General features: G+C 36.1%; 1 protein-coding gene across 6 annotated transcripts in view; it reads right to left on the bottom strand.

Annotated features, from left to right (window-relative positions):
* LOC143853325 (sugar transporter ERD6-like 7) overlaps nt 1-22,565 on the bottom strand; it is a 31,300-nt gene that overhangs the window by 6,590 nt on the left and 2,145 nt on the right. The window contains exons 3-18 of one of the 6 annotated variants that reach the window (XM_077363058.1): nt 22,397-22,486; nt 22,226-22,285; nt 22,036-22,101; nt 21,835-21,900; nt 21,662-21,737; nt 21,404-21,468; nt 21,218-21,310; nt 21,041-21,121; nt 20,823-20,907; nt 20,693-20,739; nt 20,557-20,619; nt 20,419-20,478; nt 20,278-20,331; nt 20,081-20,140; nt 19,852-19,966; nt 15,050-15,180 (exon numbers count right to left, since the gene is read on the bottom strand). In XM_077363058.1, coding sequence (XP_077219173.1) covers nt 15,065-15,180; nt 19,852-19,966; nt 20,081-20,140; nt 20,278-20,331; nt 20,419-20,478; nt 20,557-20,619; nt 20,693-20,739; nt 20,823-20,907; nt 21,041-21,121; nt 21,218-21,310; nt 21,404-21,468; nt 21,662-21,737; nt 21,835-21,900; nt 22,036-22,101; nt 22,226-22,285; nt 22,397-22,486 — 1,197 coding nt within the window. In that variant the 3' untranslated portion in view covers nt 15,050-15,064. Of the gene's footprint in view, nt 1-34; nt 100-292; nt 369-465; nt 532-666; nt 733-856; nt 917-1,013; nt 1,104-7,591; nt 7,655-8,599; nt 8,824-15,049; nt 15,181-18,999; nt 19,255-19,851; nt 20,001-20,080; nt 20,141-20,277; nt 20,332-20,418; nt 20,479-20,556; nt 20,620-20,692; nt 20,740-20,822; nt 20,908-21,040; nt 21,122-21,217; nt 21,311-21,403; nt 21,469-21,661; nt 21,738-21,834; nt 21,901-22,035; nt 22,102-22,225; nt 22,286-22,396; nt 22,487-22,565 lie in introns of those variants that run through there. The other 5 variants (XM_077363053.1, XM_077363056.1, XM_077363054.1 and 2 more) reach the window with 5 other exon arrangements.

Raw genomic sequence — 22,565 nt, 5'->3', positions numbered from 1 at the left:
GAACACAAATGATGATCCCCTTTACAGATCTTACTAGCCATCGAGGAGACTCTGGAACGAAGAAGAGTCCCAGAAGTAGAATGGAGCTTGGGATAAGTCCTGTATTAAAAAAACTCCAGTCAGTTCCTTCTCCTTGGACGTCAAACTTTTGACAGCAGATTTCCTTTACTTGCACCCTTTTTCCTAAAATTTTCCCTTATTTCTTCATCTTCTTCTCTTTTATATTTTTCTAAGGTATCCTAATTTCTAAAACAGCCATTAGGTAAGAGTATTTAAATATAGTAGAGCTTACCAGTTAGTGCGAGCGTGCGCCATGTTACAAATGTCCCTACTATGTAGGCATATGATGATCCAGTACAGATCATTAGCTACAAAATAAATAGATTGTAAGATGCAATTTTTACAATTTAATCAATGACCCTCTAATTATTTTTAACGACCAACGCTTGTGTCATCTTCTACCACCTGATTTAATGTTGTAAGCCCTCCTCGGATATTCTTGGGTGTTATTTCAGCTATAAACACTGGTACCTGTTCATCATAAAGCTTATCAATAAGAAGTACAGAAAGGCTTACAAAACTATTATAACAACACTGAGATCCACCATCTTTTCCGAATAGTAATACTACAGTTGGGTAAGAAGAAAATTGTTAATGAAAGCATACCACGTATGAAACAACTCCAATTCCATATCCCATGCAAAATCTTCCAACATCGAGCGACCAAGCTTCCTTCAAAAGAGTCAACAATAGAAATGTCATAATGCAGTTTTCGATCAATGAGATTGCTAATTGAGTAAGTTTAATTAGATTCAAATTCTTAATCTTCCTAGTTAAAGTAAAGGAGATGAAAAACCTTAGAGAAGTAAACAACGAGCCATCCAATAATGCAGAAAATAGCTGATATTCTCATTGCCTGCATTCAAGAAGCACACCAAAATTTGGAAGGAGAGAATAGAAGAGTTATAGTTTCAAAACATGGTTGCACTTGCCTATTAGTCGTGTGTACTTACACCTTTACGTCCAGTGAAATCGGCAATGTATCCACTTGTGATTGCACCAATCATTGCACCAATATTCACTATGGAGCCAAATACAGAGTACTGCATAAAGAACAGAATTTAAAAAAAAAAAAAATTATGTTAGAAGGGTCCTAGTAAAGTGCTACACTTTGTCTTGAATTCTATTCTACATATAATCCATGTCCTTTTATGATTACATTGTGAGCTTGAAGGTGTTAGGAAAAAATATGAAGTAGAGAAATATAAACAAAAATAAACTGACTAATTCAGCCGACAAACCAAATTTCTTTTATTTTTCACAACAAAGTCTTTTCATTGTGTTATATATGTTCTTCTTTGAGCTCTCCATGTCAAAATATCATTTTTACCTCCAATTATTTTAACTCTAAGTTGAGCACAACTGCTACAGTCAAGCCAACTCTAACAATAGTCAAACAAACAACATGAGAGAAAATTTAATTAAAATGAATGCATGTCTTCTGAACGTACTCATTTATCAGCAACCAAGCTTTGTATCTTTCAACATTGTCATAACCGATTGCCTAACGCCGATTTAGTAATTCTACCAAATCTTACATTTTATTTTTACGCAGGGATTCCATCTCCTCCTCTATGGAACTTCTCCATTCACTAGCATGAAATGCCTCACAAGCTTCTCGGTGATAATATGCCTCACTTTCTTTTGAAAGGCACACATAAGCTCTAACAGTATTAGCTTGAGGCTTGATAGATGTGGCATAGTATTTCAATGTAGCTAGAGGCGTGGAATCCTTTTAGGCTTACTTGAACCTGTTTGAATCTCAACATGTGGAGGCTCTTCATGATGTAAACCTTCAAATTCTTCTCGTTCTTCATGCATATTATCAGGTTATTGAGGATCTGCTTTGTACCTATGATCTCATCACCTTATCTTTGGGTTGGTAAGCTACGAGGGAATAGAAATCTCAATGCCCCTATGTCGAATTTTTTATTTACCTCAGTTGAGTTAAAGGAGTTCTACATTGACTTGGTACTGGTAGGGGAAAAAGCTCGGTCGAGAACTCAGCCAGGGTGAAACCTAGTCGACTCGGGTGAGTTGTGTTGGGTATATAATATAACCCATGTATGTTCTAATATAAGCCCAATAGGTAATGGATCAGGTGTAGTGGGCTCATTTGGGCTGGAGCCCATTAACCTCTTATAACCCTAGTGTATCTCTATATATAGGGGCTGGAGGCAACAAACTTGGTATTCCAAATTAGATACCTTGGGTGTAATGCTTCAAGCAACCTCTTGCTTGACCTAATTACTTCAACAATCTTGAAGCATTATTAAAAAAAAAAAAAAAAAAACCCTAGCCGTCTCTCTCTTTCTTGGAAATCGTTTTGGGCGTGGGTACTGTGTTCTTGATTGGATGGTATACTCTTGGCGAAGAAGAAAAGAGAACGACTTTGGCTTTTTTGGGGCTGTCTACGTCTGTCTCTCGTTAAAACGGTTCAAGTGATACCCATATCAAACGCTCGTCTGTCTCTTGATCAGATTCACACAGAGGTGTGTGTCCCTCTCAAAAAAAAATTTTTGGATCTTTTGGTATGAATTTCTCAATCCGTTCTTGATATCACCACCCTCCTTTTGCTCGTCTTTGGAAAGACCGTGGATCTTCTACTTGGCAAAAGAGATTTGGTCAACACTACTCTCTAATCAAATTATTCATAGAGGAAGTTACACAAGGCGAATTTTTGGCAAGCCCCCCAATCTTACAAACCATTGTTGGCCGAAATCCCTTTTCTAGTACAAACCGTTGAGATGGTTAAACTTAAATTTAACACTGCTAAAGCAATATGGAACAACTTAGATGCTCAATTCAAGAAGGAGGAGGAATTGTCCAAGACCCATCTTGTGGACAAATTCATGGATTTCAAGATTCAAGAGGACAAGGAAATCACTCTTCAAGTGAATGATCTAGAGAATTTGAGATCTAAGTTGCATAATGAAAAAATAGTTGTCTGTGATTCGTTTCTTGTGGGTGCAATTATATATAAGTTACCATCTGTATGGCATTCTTTCAAAACCGAGATGTATCGGAAAAAGGTGCAAGTGGGACTGGAGGATCTCAAACGATTCATTCGAATCGAAGATGAGAATCGAGCGAGGAATAACTTAGAGATGGTTAGACAGCAACAATCTGCTGCTAACGCGGTAATATATCCCAAGAAATTTCCTCGGAAATCCAAGTCACCTAAAAGTGAACATTCCAAGTTGGAGGCCAAAAAGACTATCTTTCAGAAAAAGAAGGGCAAGTGCCACAACTGTGGGAAATGGGGTCACTTTGCTGCAGAGTGTAAACAACCTAAGAAGGCTAAATCTGACACACCACAAAAGGAAGCTCATATGATGGTGGGCAGTGTTGCGCCTAAGAATTTTATTGCCATGTTAGGCACTGGTAAGGCCAGTACTTCTTCAGACTGGTGGTTAGATACAGGAGCCACCTGCCATGTTTGCAACTCGAAGAAACTACTTACGGATGCTGTTGGCGTGAAAGAGACCGTTACAGTGGCTAGTGGAGCTGAGGCAAAGGTGACTCATACTGGAATTGCGAACCTGGTCCTTTCTTCAGGTAAAATACTAACTTTAAAAAATGTTAAAGTAGTTTCTGCTATTCAAAAGAATTTAATTTCTATTAGTCTTTTGGACAATGCTGGAATGTGTTCATCTTTTTTGGGTGGTAGAGTAACTTTAACTGTTAACTTTTATTATTTTGGTTGTGCTTTCTTAATCGATGGTATGTATAGACTGAGTTTAGCAAATGAAACCGTTAGTCAGGTTAGTTCCACTTTGATTGATCCTAAGTTGTTACACACTAGATTGGGACATGTGAACTATAGAAAAATGGTCAAACTTGCTAAAACTTATAATATACCTTTAGATACATCAATTAGATTTGACAGATGTGAAGTGTGTGCACAAACCAAGATCATTAGAAAATATTTTCGTTCGGTTTCTAGGAGCACACAACTTCTTGAGTTAATACATTCTGACCTCTGTGACTTTAAAAATTTCACTACTCGAGGTGGTCGGAAATATTTAATCACATTTATAGACGATTTTTCTAGATATTGTCATATTTATCTCCTAAAATCGAAAGATGAAGCTTTTGATAAATTTAAAATTTTCAAGAATCGTGTTGAAAATCAATTGAACTTGAAAATTAAGCGATTTAGGAGTGATAGAGGAGGAGAATACACTTTGACAGAGTTCAAGGAATTCTGTGCCTCTCAGGGCATAATACTTGAAACTACTGCTCCTTACTCACCTCAATCTAATGCCATAGCTGAACGTAAGAACCGGACGTTAACTGAAATGTTAAACTCTATGTTATTGACAGCTGGCATGCCTACTAGCTATTGGGGAGAAGCAGCTTTAACTGCAAATCACATCCTGAATAGAGTACCACACTCTAAGTTGACATCTACTCCTTATGAGTTATGGCATAAACATCCTTGTAGATATGACACTCTTAAGACTTGGGGCTATATTGCTTATGTGAGGATACAAGACCCTAGGAGACCTAAGGTAGGACCTAGAACAAACACTTGTGTTTATCTAGGTGGTGCAGCAGATAGTGCTGCTGATCGATTTTTGGATCTATTTATCAATTTGGTTATAGAATCTAGAGATGCAGTATTCTTTGAGAATAAATTTCTTAGAGATCATGGTTTGAACCTACCTGGCGATACTGAGATGGTTACAGAATCGCATGTAGAGTTTGAACCGAATATTTCTGACACCTGTCCTACACTGATTTCTACATCAGAACCTTTAAGAGTTTCTACAAGAGATAAAGTACCCAAGAACTTTGGTGAGGACTTTGTGACCTACCATGTAGAGATTGATCCGTCAACCTATAAGGAAGCGATGAGATCTAGGGACTCTTTGTTATGGGCAGAAGCCATTGATGATGAAATGAGCTCTCTGTTACAAAATCAAACTTGGCAGCTAGTCGATTTGCCAAAAGGGGCTAAGACTGTGGGCTGTAAGTGGATATTGAAGAAGAAACTTAATCCTGACGGATCCATAGCTCGGTATAAAGCACGTTTAGTAGCTAAGGGCTATACTCAAGTCAGTGGGATAGATTACTTTGATTTTTACTCACCGGTCTGTCATTTGGCAACGATAAGAATTCTTCTTGCTTTGGCTTCTATTGAGAAGTATGTTGTGCATCAAATGGATGTAAAAACGGCTTTCCTTAATGGAGACCTCACAGAGGAAATCTACATGAACCAACCTGAAGGGTTTGTCATGGAGGGTTTCGAGAACAAAGTTTGTAAGTTACACAGATCTTTGTATGGTCTTAAACAAGCACCTAAATTGTGGCATCAAAAATTTGACAAGATAGTAAAGAGCTTTGGTTTTCAGACCAGTTACTCAGATAAATGCATTTACTTTCGTTCTGTGTCGAATAAGGTTGTGATTATTTGCTTGTATGTAGACGATATGTTGATTCTTAGGTCTGATCTCTCTGTAGTGAGTGACGTGAAAACCACTTTGGCTCAAGAATTCGACATGAAAGATCTTGGTGTCGTTGACACCATTCTTGGTATGAAAGTAAGTTTTGAAAGGCAAAGGATTACTCTTAGCCAAGCCCATTATATTGAAAAACTACTTTCTACATGGGGATACAGTGAGTGTAAACCGATTGAGACACCATTTGATTATACCAAGAACTGATCTTTAATGAAGGAGACAGTGTGAATCAGTTAGATTATTCTAAACTGATTGGTAGTCTCATGTATGCTATGAGTTGCACTAGGCCAGACATAGCCTTTACAGTTGGCATGCTGAGTCGTTTCACTAGTAATCCTGGCCATGAGCACTGGGATGTCCTTATGAGGCTGATGAGATACCTTAAGGGTACTCAAGGATATGCTCTATATTATAATGGCCATCCTCCAATACTGGAAGAGTATTCTGATGCATCATGGGGCTCAGAATTAGGAGACAGTAAATCTACCAGTGGTTATGTTTTTACACTGGGTGGAGCCGCTGTTGCATGGAAGTCAAAGAGACAGACTTGTATTGCTCTGTCATCTATGGAATCGGAACTTTATGCTTTCGCTTCTACAGGAGATGAAGTAGAGTGGATAAGAGATCTGATCCTGGACATTCCATTGACCCATTTAAAGATTAACTCTTTAAGTTTGTTCTGTGATAATCAAGCTACAATTACGATTGTGAAAAACTCACTCTTTAATGGTAAGAGGAGATATGTCAGGCTGAAACATGCCACGCTGAATTATCTTCTAGAACAAGGTATTATCACTTTGGTTGATGTGAGATCAAAGGATAATATGGCCGATGCTCTTATGAAGGGACTGAACAAAGATCGAATATTCAAAACTACGGGGGAGATGGGGTTAAAGACTGTGTAGACGTGTCTTAACCTACATTCATATTATTTTGAATTTTTCAAATCTCTATATCTTGGCCAAGATAAGCACTTGATATGTTTCAATGATGTTTACAGTTATCTTTATGTCATTCCACATTTGATGACATGTCCTTCTTGGGAAAGGTTGTTTCATTCCAAATTTGATGATACAGCTTAACTCAATTTGGATATGATGCCTGTAACATTTCAAATGAAACATGGAATGGTTCTTTGTAAAAGAAATTGTTTAGGTCTTGTTCTTTATTGAAACTTGACATTGATGCTTATTGATATTGATATTTGTTTTTTCAGTCATTATGAAATTGTACTAAGTTCTTCTGGTAGAACTAGATACCTTTAGTAAAATACACAAATGATTGGATTCATTTTTAATGAAATTCATATTTGGTAATTTACAGGAATTGGTGAAAATGGAGGAGATTGCCTCAATTTGGATCTTGATGATGATGATTTACTTGATGAGTGAATCCTTATAGAGCAGTGGGAACTATTATTTTCTTTTCAGTTGATTAAATAGTTCACCTACATGTGAAACTGCTTATGTTTGAGTTTAGATTATTTCTAAAACTCTTGGTTATTCTTTAAAGTATTTTGTTTTCAGTTGGATTACAGATCTTTATTGATATGCTGATATGGATGATTCAATAATTTTGTTTGGTCATCACATTAACTATCTATTGGATTGTGCTATATGTAGAACATAGGAGGAGATTGTTGGGTATATAATATAACCCATGTATGTTCTAATATAAGCCCAATAGGTAATGGATCAGGTGTAGTGGGCCCATTTGAGCTGGAGCCCATTAACCTCTTATAACCCTAGTGTATCTCTATATATAGGGGCCGGAGGCAACAAACTTGGTATTCCAAATTAGATACCTTGGGTGTAATGCTTCAAGCAACCTCTTGCTTGACCTAATTACTCCAACAAGTTGGAGTTGTTAAATAACGTGCATTTTAATGATGATACATTTTCACTGTTGTAGGCATTTAAATAATGTTTCTAAGAAAAGAGAAAAAGAGGTGGTGCATATAGAAAGAAATGAGAGGTGTCAATAACATTTTCCTTGACTTGAAGTAAGACTGTAATATAAATTTGAAGTAAATTGTAAATGTGAATGGTAAAAAGGCATGAGCAAACCTCTGCTATAGTTAGACCAAGATCATCAATGATACTAGACTGAGTAGGCGCGGAATAGCCCATCTGCAAAACCCGCGAAGTAAGATTAAGGAAACCCATATATTTTCTCTATCAATCTCCATAAGCTACTACTATCTATGATTAGTTTGGTAAGCGGGTGAAAATAATGCATTTCAACCTTCCTAATATTAGTTAAGAGTAATTAGGACCCGTTTGTTTTGGATTTTGAGAACCGATTGTGAGTCCAAAACTGATTACTGGACTCAAAGTTAAGTTAAACTTGTTATCATAATTATCTTAACAAAAATGTCCTCACCCGATCAGATTCAGCTTCATAGTTCAAAAACCTTAAAATGTAGACTCAACTCGGTTGAAAGAGTCAACTCAAAATGGCATCTTGTACTCAATTTTCCACAAGTCAATGGTATTTCTTCCTGTCACCCACTTCGAATGATTGAGGTTTTATACAACTTCTTCCACTTGTTTTAGTACTTAACTCAAGGAGCTATTTTATACCGGATTTTCTCTTAGAAAGTGTGCGTCGTCTTTCATACCATGTTCTACCAATTCGAGTTGAAAACAAATTCGAATTCATTCAACGACGAATTCTGACTTTCGTTATAGAAAGCCGCTTTGAACCCCACTGTAATGTAATAGTTCAGGTATTTCATTTCATCTCGCTAGCGATAAAAGTCAGTGAAAAGTCACTGAACGATTTGCTATTGACTAAGATTGAATCTTGAGCACATTTTTCTATTGATGTATACATGTTTTTCTTATATATTGATTAATAGAAGAAGCAAGCTGGAGTGGTTAGGGTCACTTTAAAAAGGAGGCCATGGATTCAAATCTTCTTGTAGGTTTCAACAATTTAGATGAGTTGTTGACTGGTCAACTCGTTTTACAAGTGAGCCGAGTCAACTCGGTAGTGTGCCAAGTTGAAAGATCAGGAAAATGACTTACAACTGTTTTAATTATAAAAGAAACCATTAAAATGCGACTACTTACGCATAATCCGAATGCGAAAGAGCCCCAAACAGCGATGAGAGTGCTGAACAGAACCATGGATATAGAGCCTCTGTTGTTGTTAGGAGACCCATCTTCTTCACAAGTAGAGGAGCTCTTCCCTTCCTTCATCAGAGGCTCTCTCATCTCCTCTTGCTCCATGTTTTCTCCTCTTTCCACCTCTTGAGAGATGGCCATACCTATAAAATTTATCTACCAATACAACAAACAAAACAAAATGCAGAGGTACGAATTCAAAACCGAGGGAGAGATAAACCCAAATAGCTTGTGGGTCCCACCCAAAGCTATCTTTATTTTAGTCGTTTCAAGAGGTGTAACGTTCCAAGAGACAAGAATTGACCGTGAGTTAGAGTTAGTCTTGAAAAAGGATTTCTTTATTATATTTGGCTTAGTTAAGAGATAGACGATAAAAGCTATTTTATAGCTACTGGATTTCTCTATTTGAGGTAGAATTAAACTACAAGTAAAGAAAAGTGAAAACGTGACTTTTTTTTTGGAGGGTTGCACAAATTGGTTTAATGGGTCGACCTCTGTAGCAAATGTACAAACAGGTGGGAATTTGTCTTGATAGGTCAACATTTTCACCATTTGACCAAACAGGTAGGAAGACCAATTACAGGTCAACCTTTCCACCATTCCATCAGACAGGTGTAAAACAAGTGAAAAGGGGTCGACCGGTTCGATGCGATTTTTTTTTTTTAAACCCAAACATCGTTTGCGAAAACTACTCCCCATAAAGACCACTTCCACACCGCCACCCCTCAATTTCTACTCTGGAACCACTATTTATTCCTCGGAGCAACTATTTATACCTTGGAACCACTACATAATGGTAAATAGTGGTTCCTACGTATAATTAGTGGTTCCTATGTAGTATAGTGAGTGCTTCTGAGTGTTTAAAACCCTATAAATACAGTCATTCTCACAAGTATTAGGCTATCTAAACTAAGAACCACCATAACATCCGAGTGTCTAGAAAACTATTTAAACCATTGTTCATAAATTTATTGCAACATTGACACCCAATGAAGTACTATTAGATTGTGTGAAGCAATATTTCTACTCTGGAACAACTATTTATAGCTTGGAACCACTACATAATGGTAAATAGTGGTTCCTAAGTATAATTAGTGGTTTCTAGGTATAGTTAGTGCTTCTGAGTATTTAGAACTCTATAAATACAGTCATTCTCATAAGTATTAGGCCATCTAAATTATGAACCACCATAACATCTGAGTATTTAGAAAACTATTTAACTCATTTTTCATAAATTCATTGCAACATTGACACCCAATGAAGTACTATTAGATTGTGTGAAGCAATATTTCTACTCTTGAACCACTATTTAAACCTTGGAACCACTATATAATGGTAAATAGTGGTTCCTAAGTATAATTATTGGTTCTTAGGTATAATGAGTGTTTAAAACCTTATAAATAGAGTCATTCTCACAAGTATTAGGCCATCTAAACTATGAACCACCATAACATATGAGTGTTTAGAAAACTGTTTAAACCATTGTTCATAAATTCATTGCAACATTGACACCCAATTAGATTGTGTGAAGCAATATTTCTACTATGGAACCATTATTTATACCTTGGAACCACAATTCCTCCATCGGAACCACTATATAGTGGTAAATAGTAGTTCCTAGGTATAAGTGCTGCTTCTGAGTGTTTAAATATTGGTTCCCAGATATCAACAGTGGTTCCGAGAACAAAATATTGCTTCTACACATTTAAATAGTGGTTGTAATTGTATAGACATGAGTTTCATCCGGGTTTACTCTACATAAAAACATAGAGGGCAATAGAGATAGAGAGATTATGACAATACACCATAACATTGTAAAGATAATGATGCCATTAACAAATTCCTAACAACATAACAAATCCCAAACAAATAACCAAGATGATGACAATACACCATAGCATTGTAAGGAACATGTTAAATGTATGCAAATGTATCACAATAGACCTACTAGAGAAGCTTATAGGTTTGATAGCCAAAGAAAAATAAAGAGATCCAATGCTAGATTTTAGGAGAGGAAAGTTTCACCTCTCTGCAATGGAATTTTAAAACAAACAATGGAGTTTTAAAACAAATAATGGAGTTTCGTTTGGGCATGGGGAAGAATAAGATAAAAGGTTAAAAAAGTTAGGTGAAATGCATTGGGATCTGTTGCTTACTTTCTTGGAGGGAAAACCAACACAAGTGCATTTTTGTCCTAAAACACTCATTGGGATGCGTTTCACCCCTTTTTGAGAAATTAGCCAACTTTACCCTTTTTTGAGATTTTCAGATAACAATCATTTTTTTTTTTTTTGAGAATTTTCGCATGTTTTAACTATTATTGATATATTGAGATTTTCAGATAACAATCATTTTATTTTTTTTGAGAATTTTCGCATGTATTAACTATTATTGATATATGGAAAAAAGCAATAGAAAGAAAAAACGTCCATTGTTGCTCCTCTTCTCTTTTTGCTTTGTATATTTCATTTTATTCATAAAAATTCTACAACTGCTAGACCCAACTGATGTGACATATATAAGCCCTTTTAAATTACATTTAGGGGTGTTAATGGATCCAGTTCGTATCCACCGGTGCCTTATAGTTACTATCCGTTTGGGTCCCTTGGTTGCACAAAAGCCATTAAGCCAGGATGGCTTACGGGTTTTGCTTGTTTGGAATTGCCAATATAGCATTGTCACCCGCTTAATCATTGCATGTATGTGTCCCCCTTGTCTCCTCCCAAAGAAACTCAAGCCAAAAACCACAAAAATGTGGAATTTTGCTTGAATCTCTTGAGAATGATGCTCGCTCTATATATCGATTTATATATTACTAATGACACTCTCCGCCACTACAAAAGGTTGACAACCAAACACTGCTTACCACTATTCTACGAGGTAAGTTCTAGGTAAATCCAATTCTTCTCTCCTCCCTTTTGACTACTTATAATACCACTACTCTCCAAGGTAAACACCTGCAACCAAACTGAGTTTCAAATATCCTTTTCAGGTGCTTCTTGAATCCTTCTTTTTGAGTTTGGGCCACTATCCATTCTAACCCTCTATTAGAGCTTGGGGTTAAAGGAAGAAGAGGGAAGAAACTTTGAAAGAGATAGGAGAATAGCCATCGAGTAAGAAAATGAAATCTTGTTTGTCATTTTGAGTAGGATATAGAAAAATATGAAGTGTATTTTTGGACATTGGTACCCACCGTTCATTTCTAGGACGATTCAATGATTCAATGGATTTTGTGGTTATATCTGAGTTATACTCCAAAATAATTTGGGATCTTAAGATAAGGATCCAATGGACACAGTTCGGATCTGCTTGTTGTGCCTAACTCTTGCCCATTAACGTTCTGATCCTTTGAATCCATCTGACCAACTGGGTCCATTAATTATCACCCCTAATTATATTCACTCACCTTAGGAAATGATATTTCCATTCCTTTTTGTTATCTTTTAAAAAAAAAAAAAAACTAGGTGCATTTTAGACCTCTTTTTGGTTGTCTTTTACGGAAATCATTTTTAGAAAAAAGACATCAGCACCACTGTATTTTGATGAGGGCAAAAGTGAGGAGTGCCCTCATCAAAATACAGTAGTGCTGATAACATTTCCCAGAAATAAACATGTGGATCAAATACTGAAATATTATTTTCCTTCATCTAATACGAAAAGAGAGATTGAAATTGTAAATAAATGGCCAACTCATGCTAGATTCCGCCAACTTTAGTTGGCTTCCTATATCCAATGGCTGAAAAGCAATGTGACCCACAATAGACAATGTATACTAGCAACAAGAGAGGCAAGAAGAATAGCCACAGACTGAGGATGATGACATGGAAAAATGACAGTGAGAATCAAATGAAGTGGATTCAGTGTTCGCACCCACAAGTTCTGTTCTTCACAATCCTCGTGTTATAGTCTTAATAGTTATAGATACCTGAGAGTCGTACCTACCAAAATAAACATTCAAGTTGAAATTTGAAACCCAAAAAAACAATCTACTAGTCGGTAAGCCTCAAAATTCTAGTCAGTAGTTTATAGCTTTTCAAAGCTTAATTAAATAGTTAAACCCAAAAGGGTCTGTTCTTCGTGGGGATAGCAAGCTAGGATTTATTTTATGAACAGCCCCCCCTCCCCTGTATGCTACAAGCTTGACCTTCTTCACTTCAGGAATCTTCACATGATAAAATAATGTTAAAATTCTAAGAGCGAATCAAGAAAATTCTCGAAAGATTGCCATTGAAGTTTTGGAGATTCACTATCATCTTGTAATTTCTAGAGTTAGGATCATCATATAGCACCCTAAAAATATATCTACTACAATATAGCAGAAGAGAAAATGTTGAATTATTTCAAAATTTTCTCTCCCGTCCTTTGCAATTGTATGTCTTGAGAGATTTGTCTTATTACACTTGGTGAAAAAATGAGCGGAAATACTATGTTTGTAAAGGTGCTAGCAATAGTAATCATTACTTACTAAAGTTTTGTATGAAAATTACTGACAATGGATAACTAATGGGTACCTGTATATGACAATTACTAAAAAAACTACCAATAAGAGGTATTGAAATATGAAAATTACGAAAAAATTATTTTTCCTAATTAATATGTTGAGGATATGACGAATTAGGGACACCTTGAAAAATATTTATGAATTCCGGGCACCTCAAGATGAACAACATATTATGGAAACCTCGAAAGATTGGAGGGCTAGGATCAGCCTATGGAAATGATTTTTAGGGCACAACCTATTTATGTTGTGTTCCATCACATGGACGGTTTGGATCAACCTATGATGTGGTCCATGCAGTTCTTTGTCGCCCCGTGCATCGCACGGGGTTTTTTACTAGTGTGTGTGTGTATATATATATATATATATATATATATATATATATATATATATATATATGAGAGAACATTTCCTACACACTTGTGTAGGTAAGTTACCTACACACTACCTTAAAATACAGTGGGGGCCCACATTGTTTGGGTGAGAATTGTCCTCACATAGATAGGGTGTCCAGAAAAAATCAGATCCATAGGATCATCCCAACCCTACGATTTGTGGAGGAAAAATGGACGTGTATAAACCTTCACAAATTAGTCCATTTTTTGCCTCCATAGTTTGAATGGTTAGGATGATCCTATGGATCTGATTTTTTGTGGACACCCTATCTATGTGAGGACCATTCAAATGAATGGTTTGGATCACCCAAACAATGTGGGCCCCACTGTATTTTAAGGTAGTGTGTAGGTAACTTACCTACACAAGTGTAGGAAATGTTCTCTCTCTCTCTCTCTCTCTCTCTCTCTCTATATATATATATATATATATATATATATATATATATATATATATATATATATATATATATATATATATATATATAGAGGAAAGTGTTTCTACTCGGTCCCCTAGATAAGCTTATCTACTCCTCCCTTTAAAAAAATACAGTGGGCCCACGCTGTTTGGATGATCCAAAGCATTCATTTGATAGGTCTTAACATAGATAGGGTGTGCCCAAAAAATCAGCACCAAAGGGTCATCCTAGCCCTTCGTTTTGTTGGGCACACCGTGTCCAAAATGAACGCATATAAACGTGGACGTTTATATGTGTCCATTCTGGGCACCACAAGGCACTACAAAACGAAGGGCTAGGATGACCCTTTGGTGCTGATTTTTTGGGCACACCCTATCTATGTTAAGACCTATCAAATGAATGCTTTGGATCATCCAAACAGCGTGGGCCCACTGTATTTTTTTAAAGGGAGGAGTAGATAAGCTTATCTAGGGGACCGAGTAGAAACACTTTCCTCATATATATATATATATATATATATATATTATATATATATATATATATATATTTCCATCACTTATTCGTTGGACTCCTCTATGTAAGTTTGTGGCCTACATGGTTCTCCAGATCTGCTGCCACGGGCGAAAATATCGAGTGTCTTCAACGATACTGGGGCTGTCATTATCAGAAATTTGAGTGTGCTCCATTGATTCCACCAATCATGGAAGTTTACACAGAACCAGAGTATCATTGTCAGAACTTTAAAAATCAATTTGCTTTTTTCTGATGGCAAATTTAGACAGAAATTGAACCTGATTTGCAATTGGGTTAAAAGTGTAACAAGTGCCATACAAACACACTTTTCCAAAGCAATATTGTATTTCATAGAATTGATTCTTAATGAATCCTCTCATCACCTCTTGCAGAAATAATTCGAAATTGCGCTCATACAATGTAACAGTAGTTGCAGAATTGAATTGCCCAGAAATTGTGTTGAGGATGATGCCGACATAAATCTTCCCAATGTTTGCAACTGGCATTTCATCTCTTAACAATAAATTGAGATTCACAAAAATTCCAAGAATGCTTCGCTGATATACATTTATTTAGCATTTTCTTCTTTCTAAGAGTTCATGGAAGCCTGTATTTCTTCAAGAGTTTTCCCTTTTGTTTCTGGGACTAAGATTATGATAAATGGAACAGTTATTGCACAAACTCCAGCAAAGAGGAACATGGTACCTAAAACCAGAAAAAACATTTAAGCCATGGCTCTTAAAGTCAAAAGATCATGATCTGACAAAAGCACAACACCATGCAAAAACATGAGCTTTTATGCTAAGATGTTGGTAGTCCCAACTGAATTTTGAATGTGCATATGGTTTGTTGAGTATTTTTATTGCAATTGATTCTTATATTGCTAGATAGTATGTACCATTACACTTCTTAGATTGGAGTGAATTGAAAAGATATATATGAATTCCCCCTTCACCTGAAGAGCTCCAGCTCATGATTGAAAGTATATGAAGTCACCCAAGCCCCAAACCAGTGCATCAGAGTTACCATGCTTCCAGCAGTTCCTTTCACGTTTATCGAGAATATCTGTAACAAAAGCAATTGAAAGTGCATTTGACACAACAGATAAGCTTCTCTTGTTCTTTTTTTTTTACTGTTAAAGGCTTTGACTCCAACAATTGAGGTGGGCTTAAAGACCTATTTGGAATTGAGATGTTAGATTTAAAAACCTTTTTCATTTTCTCTATACATATATCCTGCTTCTTTTCTTTTCTTTTCTCTTGACATGGACCAGAACAGAATAGTTTTAGAATAAGAATGGTAATCATTTATCATGTGTACAGTAGAAATGATGTGCCATCATATATGTCTCTTGCTCTATCCATACTACTAATCTCCTCCTCGATTCACTAATCTTAATTAATCATGGTCACCGGTCTAAACAACAGACCCGTACAAGTGGCACAAGTGAGACCAGAAAGTGTTTGAATATTATTTTATCACAATTTTTTAGACTGACATTGATAAACTTGAAACTGTCCTAATTTTCCAAATTTGTCTTGAATGACTACTAAAAACTCTTTTTAAATTAGTCATGGTGATTTTTTAGGAAAGAAAAATTGCACAATATGATCTGTTATATGTTAGAAAGAGATCTAGTTTGAGTGGAAGTAAAAGTGGACGCTTTCGAGTTCAAATTGAGAACTTTTCATGCTTTTTAAGAAGTCATAACTACTGTATTTGAACAATAACAGCTCTAAAATTTTGAGTATCAGTTTCCTGGCAGTCTCCTCATTATCCGCGACATGTCGCCAACATGCATATCATCGTGATAGGCAGGGCAAGCGTCAGTCATCCATGCCACGTTACGCTTTTTGATTTGGTTCCCGGGACCTCCCGCCAAGTTTCGGCGCAAGCATGACTTGAGAGGAGCTGTCGTGATCTCATTTCTGACCAGCTTCTCCGACACGCCATCTGATTTGGATCCAGAAGGACCCACCGGATTTGCAGCCGTTGGATCATCATCCCGCCTTGTTTTATTCACCGCCAAAGGTTTCGTACACCTAACGTCATGGTCCTAGGTAAATGTCCTCAAATCGGCTACCACATCTCGATGACTGATGGATATTCAAGAGAAGCCCGCCCTCAGACCCTTTTTGAAAATTTTTGAAATTGTGGTCTGGATTGTTTCGCAGGTTTGATTAGGATTCTCTGCCATGGGATCCTTTCCTTTTTTTGCTGAATCATCCAGAGCGTAAGATTGATGACCGATTGATGGGTCCAATGGTATTAGATCCTTCTTCACCGTCGACGGTCTGTAAGTGCGAAGGGAAGCTTCATCGCCATTTTTTCACTTTCTGTTGGAGAAGACAGTATTTAATCTTTTATACCTTAACACACCCCTCACGTGTGGCCCCTCATTTTAGGGTTGGCCTACATGTGGCCCCTCTTTTGGGTTTTGCCATTGCATGTGGATTTTGCTATCAAGGAGTTTGAGCTCAGGACCTTTGGCTCTGATACCATGTTAACTTATCAACTTCTCCAAAAGCTTAACTTTTGGAGTAACCGGTTGTTTCGGAACCTCTAGTGGGCTTTAGCTGCTATGCGGGACCTTGGTTATGCATATTAATTGGTTCATAGCAAGAGCATGTGGCTTGAATAGTCAGGTTGGGAGACTTGGTGGATTAGTATGTGGCATAGATGTCTCTCACACTTGCACAAGGCTAGAGGGTTTTGTGTTTGAATGGTTCATGATGCAAGTAGATCACGAGATGTAGGTTTAAAGATACACATGCCGAGGGTAAGCTAGTAGGACGGGAATACTCAAGTTGGACTTATTTTGGCTTTTGACTCTCGTTTTCCTGTGTCTTGAGGTGGTTCCATATCTTCTGTGTCTTCTCTTGTTTTTCTCTTTAATAATTTCTTGCTTACCCGGCAAAAACAGTAAGTATTACTCCATGAGGTGCAATTTGATTCATTAATCCCATCTAGGAAAATTCTACCTACTTAACACTATATGAAGGTTTCTTAACAAATTGAAACTCTCACAATTTAATTAATGTCCCACTAGAGGTGATGATGGCCACTGAGAATCCATTTTTTTTCAAGATTGCAAGTTTACATAGAAACAGAACCTGATATGCAATTGTGTTGAAAGTACTAAAAAATGCAAGACAAACATTTTTCCGGAACAAAATTGCATTCTTGGCATTGATTATTAAATGAATCCAGAAGCAAATGTTGCTGAAATCATTCAAATTTAGTTACATTTACATAAAGGCCGGTTTGGATACCCCTTGGATTTGGATTTGGAGGTGAATTTGGATTTTTAAATCCAAATTCGGCGTTTGGCAAGCCTTTATGACATCTGGATTTGGATTTGAGTGAAATCCACAAGATTTACAGATTCCTCATGTTAGTGTAATTTTTTGGATTTATAAATCCTTTCTGCGAGAGGTTATTTATAAATCTAAATCTGACCCATAAGGGGTTACAATGACCAAAATATACTAAAAAAGTGTTAAATGACTTAAGTACCCACATGACATTAAACACTGATCAAAATATATCGTATTAGGTAAAATGACTAGAAAACCACCGAGTTAGGCAAAATGACCGAAATACCACTATACCAGGTAAAAATGATAAAATATCCCCGACTCGTGCAAAATGACTAAAATACCCTTATGACATAAAAATGATCAAAATAATCTCATACATGGTAAAATGACTAGAATACCCAATATCATGAAAAATTACTAAAATACCCCTAGATCAAGTAAAAATGACTCATGGCTCATAAAAAATGACTAAAAATACCATCATGAGATAAAAATACGCCATATTAGGTAAAATGACTAGAAATACCCATATAGCAGGTAAAAATGACAAAATACCCCCGAGTCGTGCAAAATGACTAAAATACCCTTATGACAAAAAATGATCAAAATAACCTCATATAGGGTAAAATGACTGAAATACCCCAAGATCATGAAAAATTATCGAAATACCCCTATATCAAGTAAAAATGACCTATGGCTCTTGAAAAATGACTAAAATGACTAAAAAAACCCTCATGAGATAAAAATGTTAAAATACGTCATATTAGGTAAAATGACTAGAATACCCCGGGGTCAAACAAAATGACCGAAATACACCTATACCGGGTGAAAATGACCAAATACCCTGAGTCATGGAAAATGACTAAAACACCCTTGTTACATAAAAAATGATCAAAATACCCCCATATAGGGTAAAATGACTAGAATACCCCTGGATCATGGAAAAATGCTGAAATGCCCCAATATCAAGTATTTTAGGGCTTTTTGGTTTTGTTAGATTTCAAATTCAAATCCAAAGATCATCCAAACAAAAAATAATAATTTAGATTTGAAATCCAAATCTATACATGGTCATCCAAATGGCATTATTTATAAATTTGTGAATTTTAAAATTCTTGGTTTCAAATCCATGGATTTTGAAAATCCAAATTCACCTCCAAATCCAAGGGGTATCCAAACGGGCCCTAATTGAATTGGCTGGAAATTGACTCAAGGACTATGCTACTATAAATCTTTATGATGTTTGAAGTTGGTATTTCATCTCTACCAACAAAACATTAGAGATTCAACATATCCCAGAAAACTCTCTACTAAATAAACACTTATTTAACATTTCTTTTTTGCTAAGTGTTCATGGAGGCTTGTATTTCTTCTAGAGTTCGCCCCTTTGTTTCTGGTACTACCATTATGATAAATATAACACATGCTGCACACACTCCAGAATAGAGGAAAGAGGTACCTGAAACCAGAAAAACATGTAAGCCCATGGCTCTTATAATCAAACAGATCAGAGTAATATGATATGGTTATACCATTGTTGGATACAAATTTAAAATCTTGAGACAATCACAAATGCACAAACATGGGATTTTTATGCTAAGATTTTGGTAGATGCAACTGAATTTTGGATTTGCATATGGTTAGTTTAGCATTTTTCATTGCAATTAATTATCTGATGGCAGTGAATAAAAAATCAAGTGATATACACATTCACAAATGCACAAACATGGGATTCTTATGCTGATATTTTGGTAGATGCAACTGAATTTTGGATTTCCATATGGTTAGTTTAGCATTTTTCATTGCAATTAATTATCTGATGGCAGTGAATAAAAAATCAAGTGACATGCACATTCACAAATGCACAAACATGGGATTCTTATGCTAATTTTGGTAGATGCAACCGAATTTTGGATTTCCATATGGTTAGTTTAGCATTTTTCATTGCAATTAATTATCTGATGGCTGGATAGACTTTAGTCATAGTTAAATGTGCACCCACGGCCCACTTTAGATTACAGTGAATAAAAAATCAAGTGACATGAATTTTCTTCACCTGATGAGCTCCAGCTCATGAGAAAGTTGAAAGTATATGAAATTACCCAAGCTCCAACCCAGTGCATCAGAGTCACCAAGCTTCCGGCAGTTCCTTTTATATTTATCGGGAATATCTATAACAAAAGATATTCTCACACAAGATCACACCTAGGTAAGGAATTTAATTTTTGTTGATATATAGAACCGATCATTCCAATAGAAATAAAATGATTTGCAAAGTATCTTACCTCTGACATTATAACCCAAGGAACTGACCCCATACCCAAGGAGAATGATCCGATGTCCACCTGATAACAGGAAAGAAACATAAAGAAATAAAATTAGAAATCACTCTAAAGAAAATATAACTCCTCACCAACTAGTGAAAAGTGGAAAAAATTGCTGCATGGAAAAATTCACTTAGTGGAATGTACTATTTGTTTACCAATATGCCGATGAGAACTAGTATGGGCACCCACCCAGACGAAACTCCATGGCCCTATTTCAGAAAATGAGCTTGTTTATAAGAAACATGAGAGGAACCCATTGGAAACAGAGCTGTTTTTTGTGATGTTTTGGTATCTACCTCGAGATAGAATGAAATTCCAACTAAAAAGCAACCCAAGAATGTCCCTGTTGAAGAAATCTGAATTGAAAAATAAGCCTTACTTATTCTGAATGCATATAATATCAACTTTCAAAGCTTAAGGTATTTGCTGCCTACCAATATAAGAGGTCTCCTTCCAGTTTTATCCATTAACATAGCACCCAATGCAGTTATTGGAACCTACAAAATGGTATCATGTACAACAATATCAATTAAAGGGTTTGGAAAGTCGGGCAGTGGGAGAGTTGGTCACCTGAATGCAAGCACATAAGATAGTCCCCACATTGCCAGAAGAAAATCCTGAGATTACAGTTGCGATATAAACATACATTTTCTTTTTAAAAGTTCAGGGGAGGAATAATCTCAAGTAAGGGGATTTATACCTGCAGATTCAAAAATGTTGCTTACATAAAATAAATATCCATTGATTCCTCCAAATTGCTGAAAGAAAATTAATCCAACTCCAATCTGCAAAATTGAAATGTAGTGCTTACCAAACTAATTAGTCCTTTCAATTGAATAACCTTGGAAACGTATAGCTTTTACTTTAAAGATAAATGGAGTCACATTTCAAAGTTGTTTAGGTAAGGAAGTCACTTACAATTACTGAACGAGCATATCTCCTTTGAAACAAGTCTAGCATCTTAGCCTTTGGAAGGTGCTTAAGCGTCTCAATATAATCCTGTGTAGCAATATTAGTCCATCATCATCAACTCAATCTCTAATTCTAATATTTAGCATTCCCAAACACATTGATGTTTAGAGTTAAAGAAAGAACTTGAATTTCAGTTGCTTCCTCGGAAATATCAGCATCCTTGCCACGGAGCCTCTGCAATGCCACTTCAAACTCTTTATGCTTTCCAACCTTTGCCTGTAACACATCATGCATTTTGTAATGTATGTTATCCTCTTTATTGTTCTACATAGAACACAAAGGGTGATCCCCTTTACATTAAGATCTTACTAGCCATCTAGGAGACTCTGGAACGAAGAAGAGTCCCAGAAGTAGAATGGAGCTTGGGATAAGTCCTGTATTAAAAAAACTCCAGTCAGTTCCTTCTCATTGGACGTCAAACTTTTGACAGCAGATTTCCTTTACTTGCACCCTTTTTTCTAAAATTTTCCCTTATTTCTTCATCTTCTCCTCTTTTATATTTTTCTAAGGTATCCTAATTTCTAAAACAGCCATTAGGTAAGAGTATTTAAATATAGTAGAGCTTACCAGTTAGTGCGAGCGTGCGCCATGTTACAAATGTCCCTACTATGTAGGCATATGATACTCCAGTACAGATCATTAGCTGCAAAATAAATAGATTGTAAGATGCAATTTTTACAATTTAATCAATGACCCACTAATTCTTTTTAACGACCAACGCTTGTGTCATCTTCTACCACCTGATTTAATGTTGTAAGCCCTCCTCGGATATTCTTGGGTGTTATTTCAGCTATAAACACTGGTACCTGTTCATCATAAAGTTTATCAATAAGAAGTACAGAAAGGCTTACAAAACTATTATAACAACACTGAGATCCACCATCTTTTCCGAATAGTAATACTACAGTTGGGTAAGAAGAAAATTGTTAATGAAAGCATACCACGTATGAAACAACTCCAATTCCATATCCCATGCAAAATCTTCCAACATCGAGCGACCAAGCTTCCTTCAAAAGAGTCAACAATAGAAATGTCATAATGCAGTTTTCGATCAATGAGATTGCTAATTGAGTAAGTTTATTTAGAGTAAAATTCTTAATCTTCCTAGTTAAAGGAAAGGAGGTGAAAAACCTTCGAGAAGTAAACAACAAGCCATCCAATCATGCAGAAAATAGCTGATATTCTCATTGCCTGCATTCAAGAAACACACCAAAATCTGGAAGGAGGGAAGAGAAGAGTTATAGTTTCAAAACATGGTTGCACTTGCCTATTAGTCGTGTGTAATCTTAGTATGCTACTTACACCTTTACGTCCAGTGAAATCGGCAATGTATCCACTTGTGATTGCACCAATCATTGCACCAATATTCACTATGGACCCAAATACAGAGTACTGCATAAAGAAAAGATAAAAAAAAATTAAAATTAATGATGTTAAAAGGGTCCTAGTAAAGTGTTATACTTTATTGTCT

This window comes from Tasmannia lanceolata, unplaced genomic scaffold (assembly GCF_043159265.1).
Source record: "Tasmannia lanceolata isolate RefF3 unplaced genomic scaffold, GAP_Taslan_0.1 ptg000019l, whole genome shotgun sequence".
Taxonomy (NCBI): Eukaryota; Viridiplantae; Streptophyta; class Magnoliopsida; order Canellales; family Winteraceae; genus Tasmannia; species Tasmannia lanceolata.
This window is presented reverse-complemented; position numbering and strand designations above follow the sequence as displayed.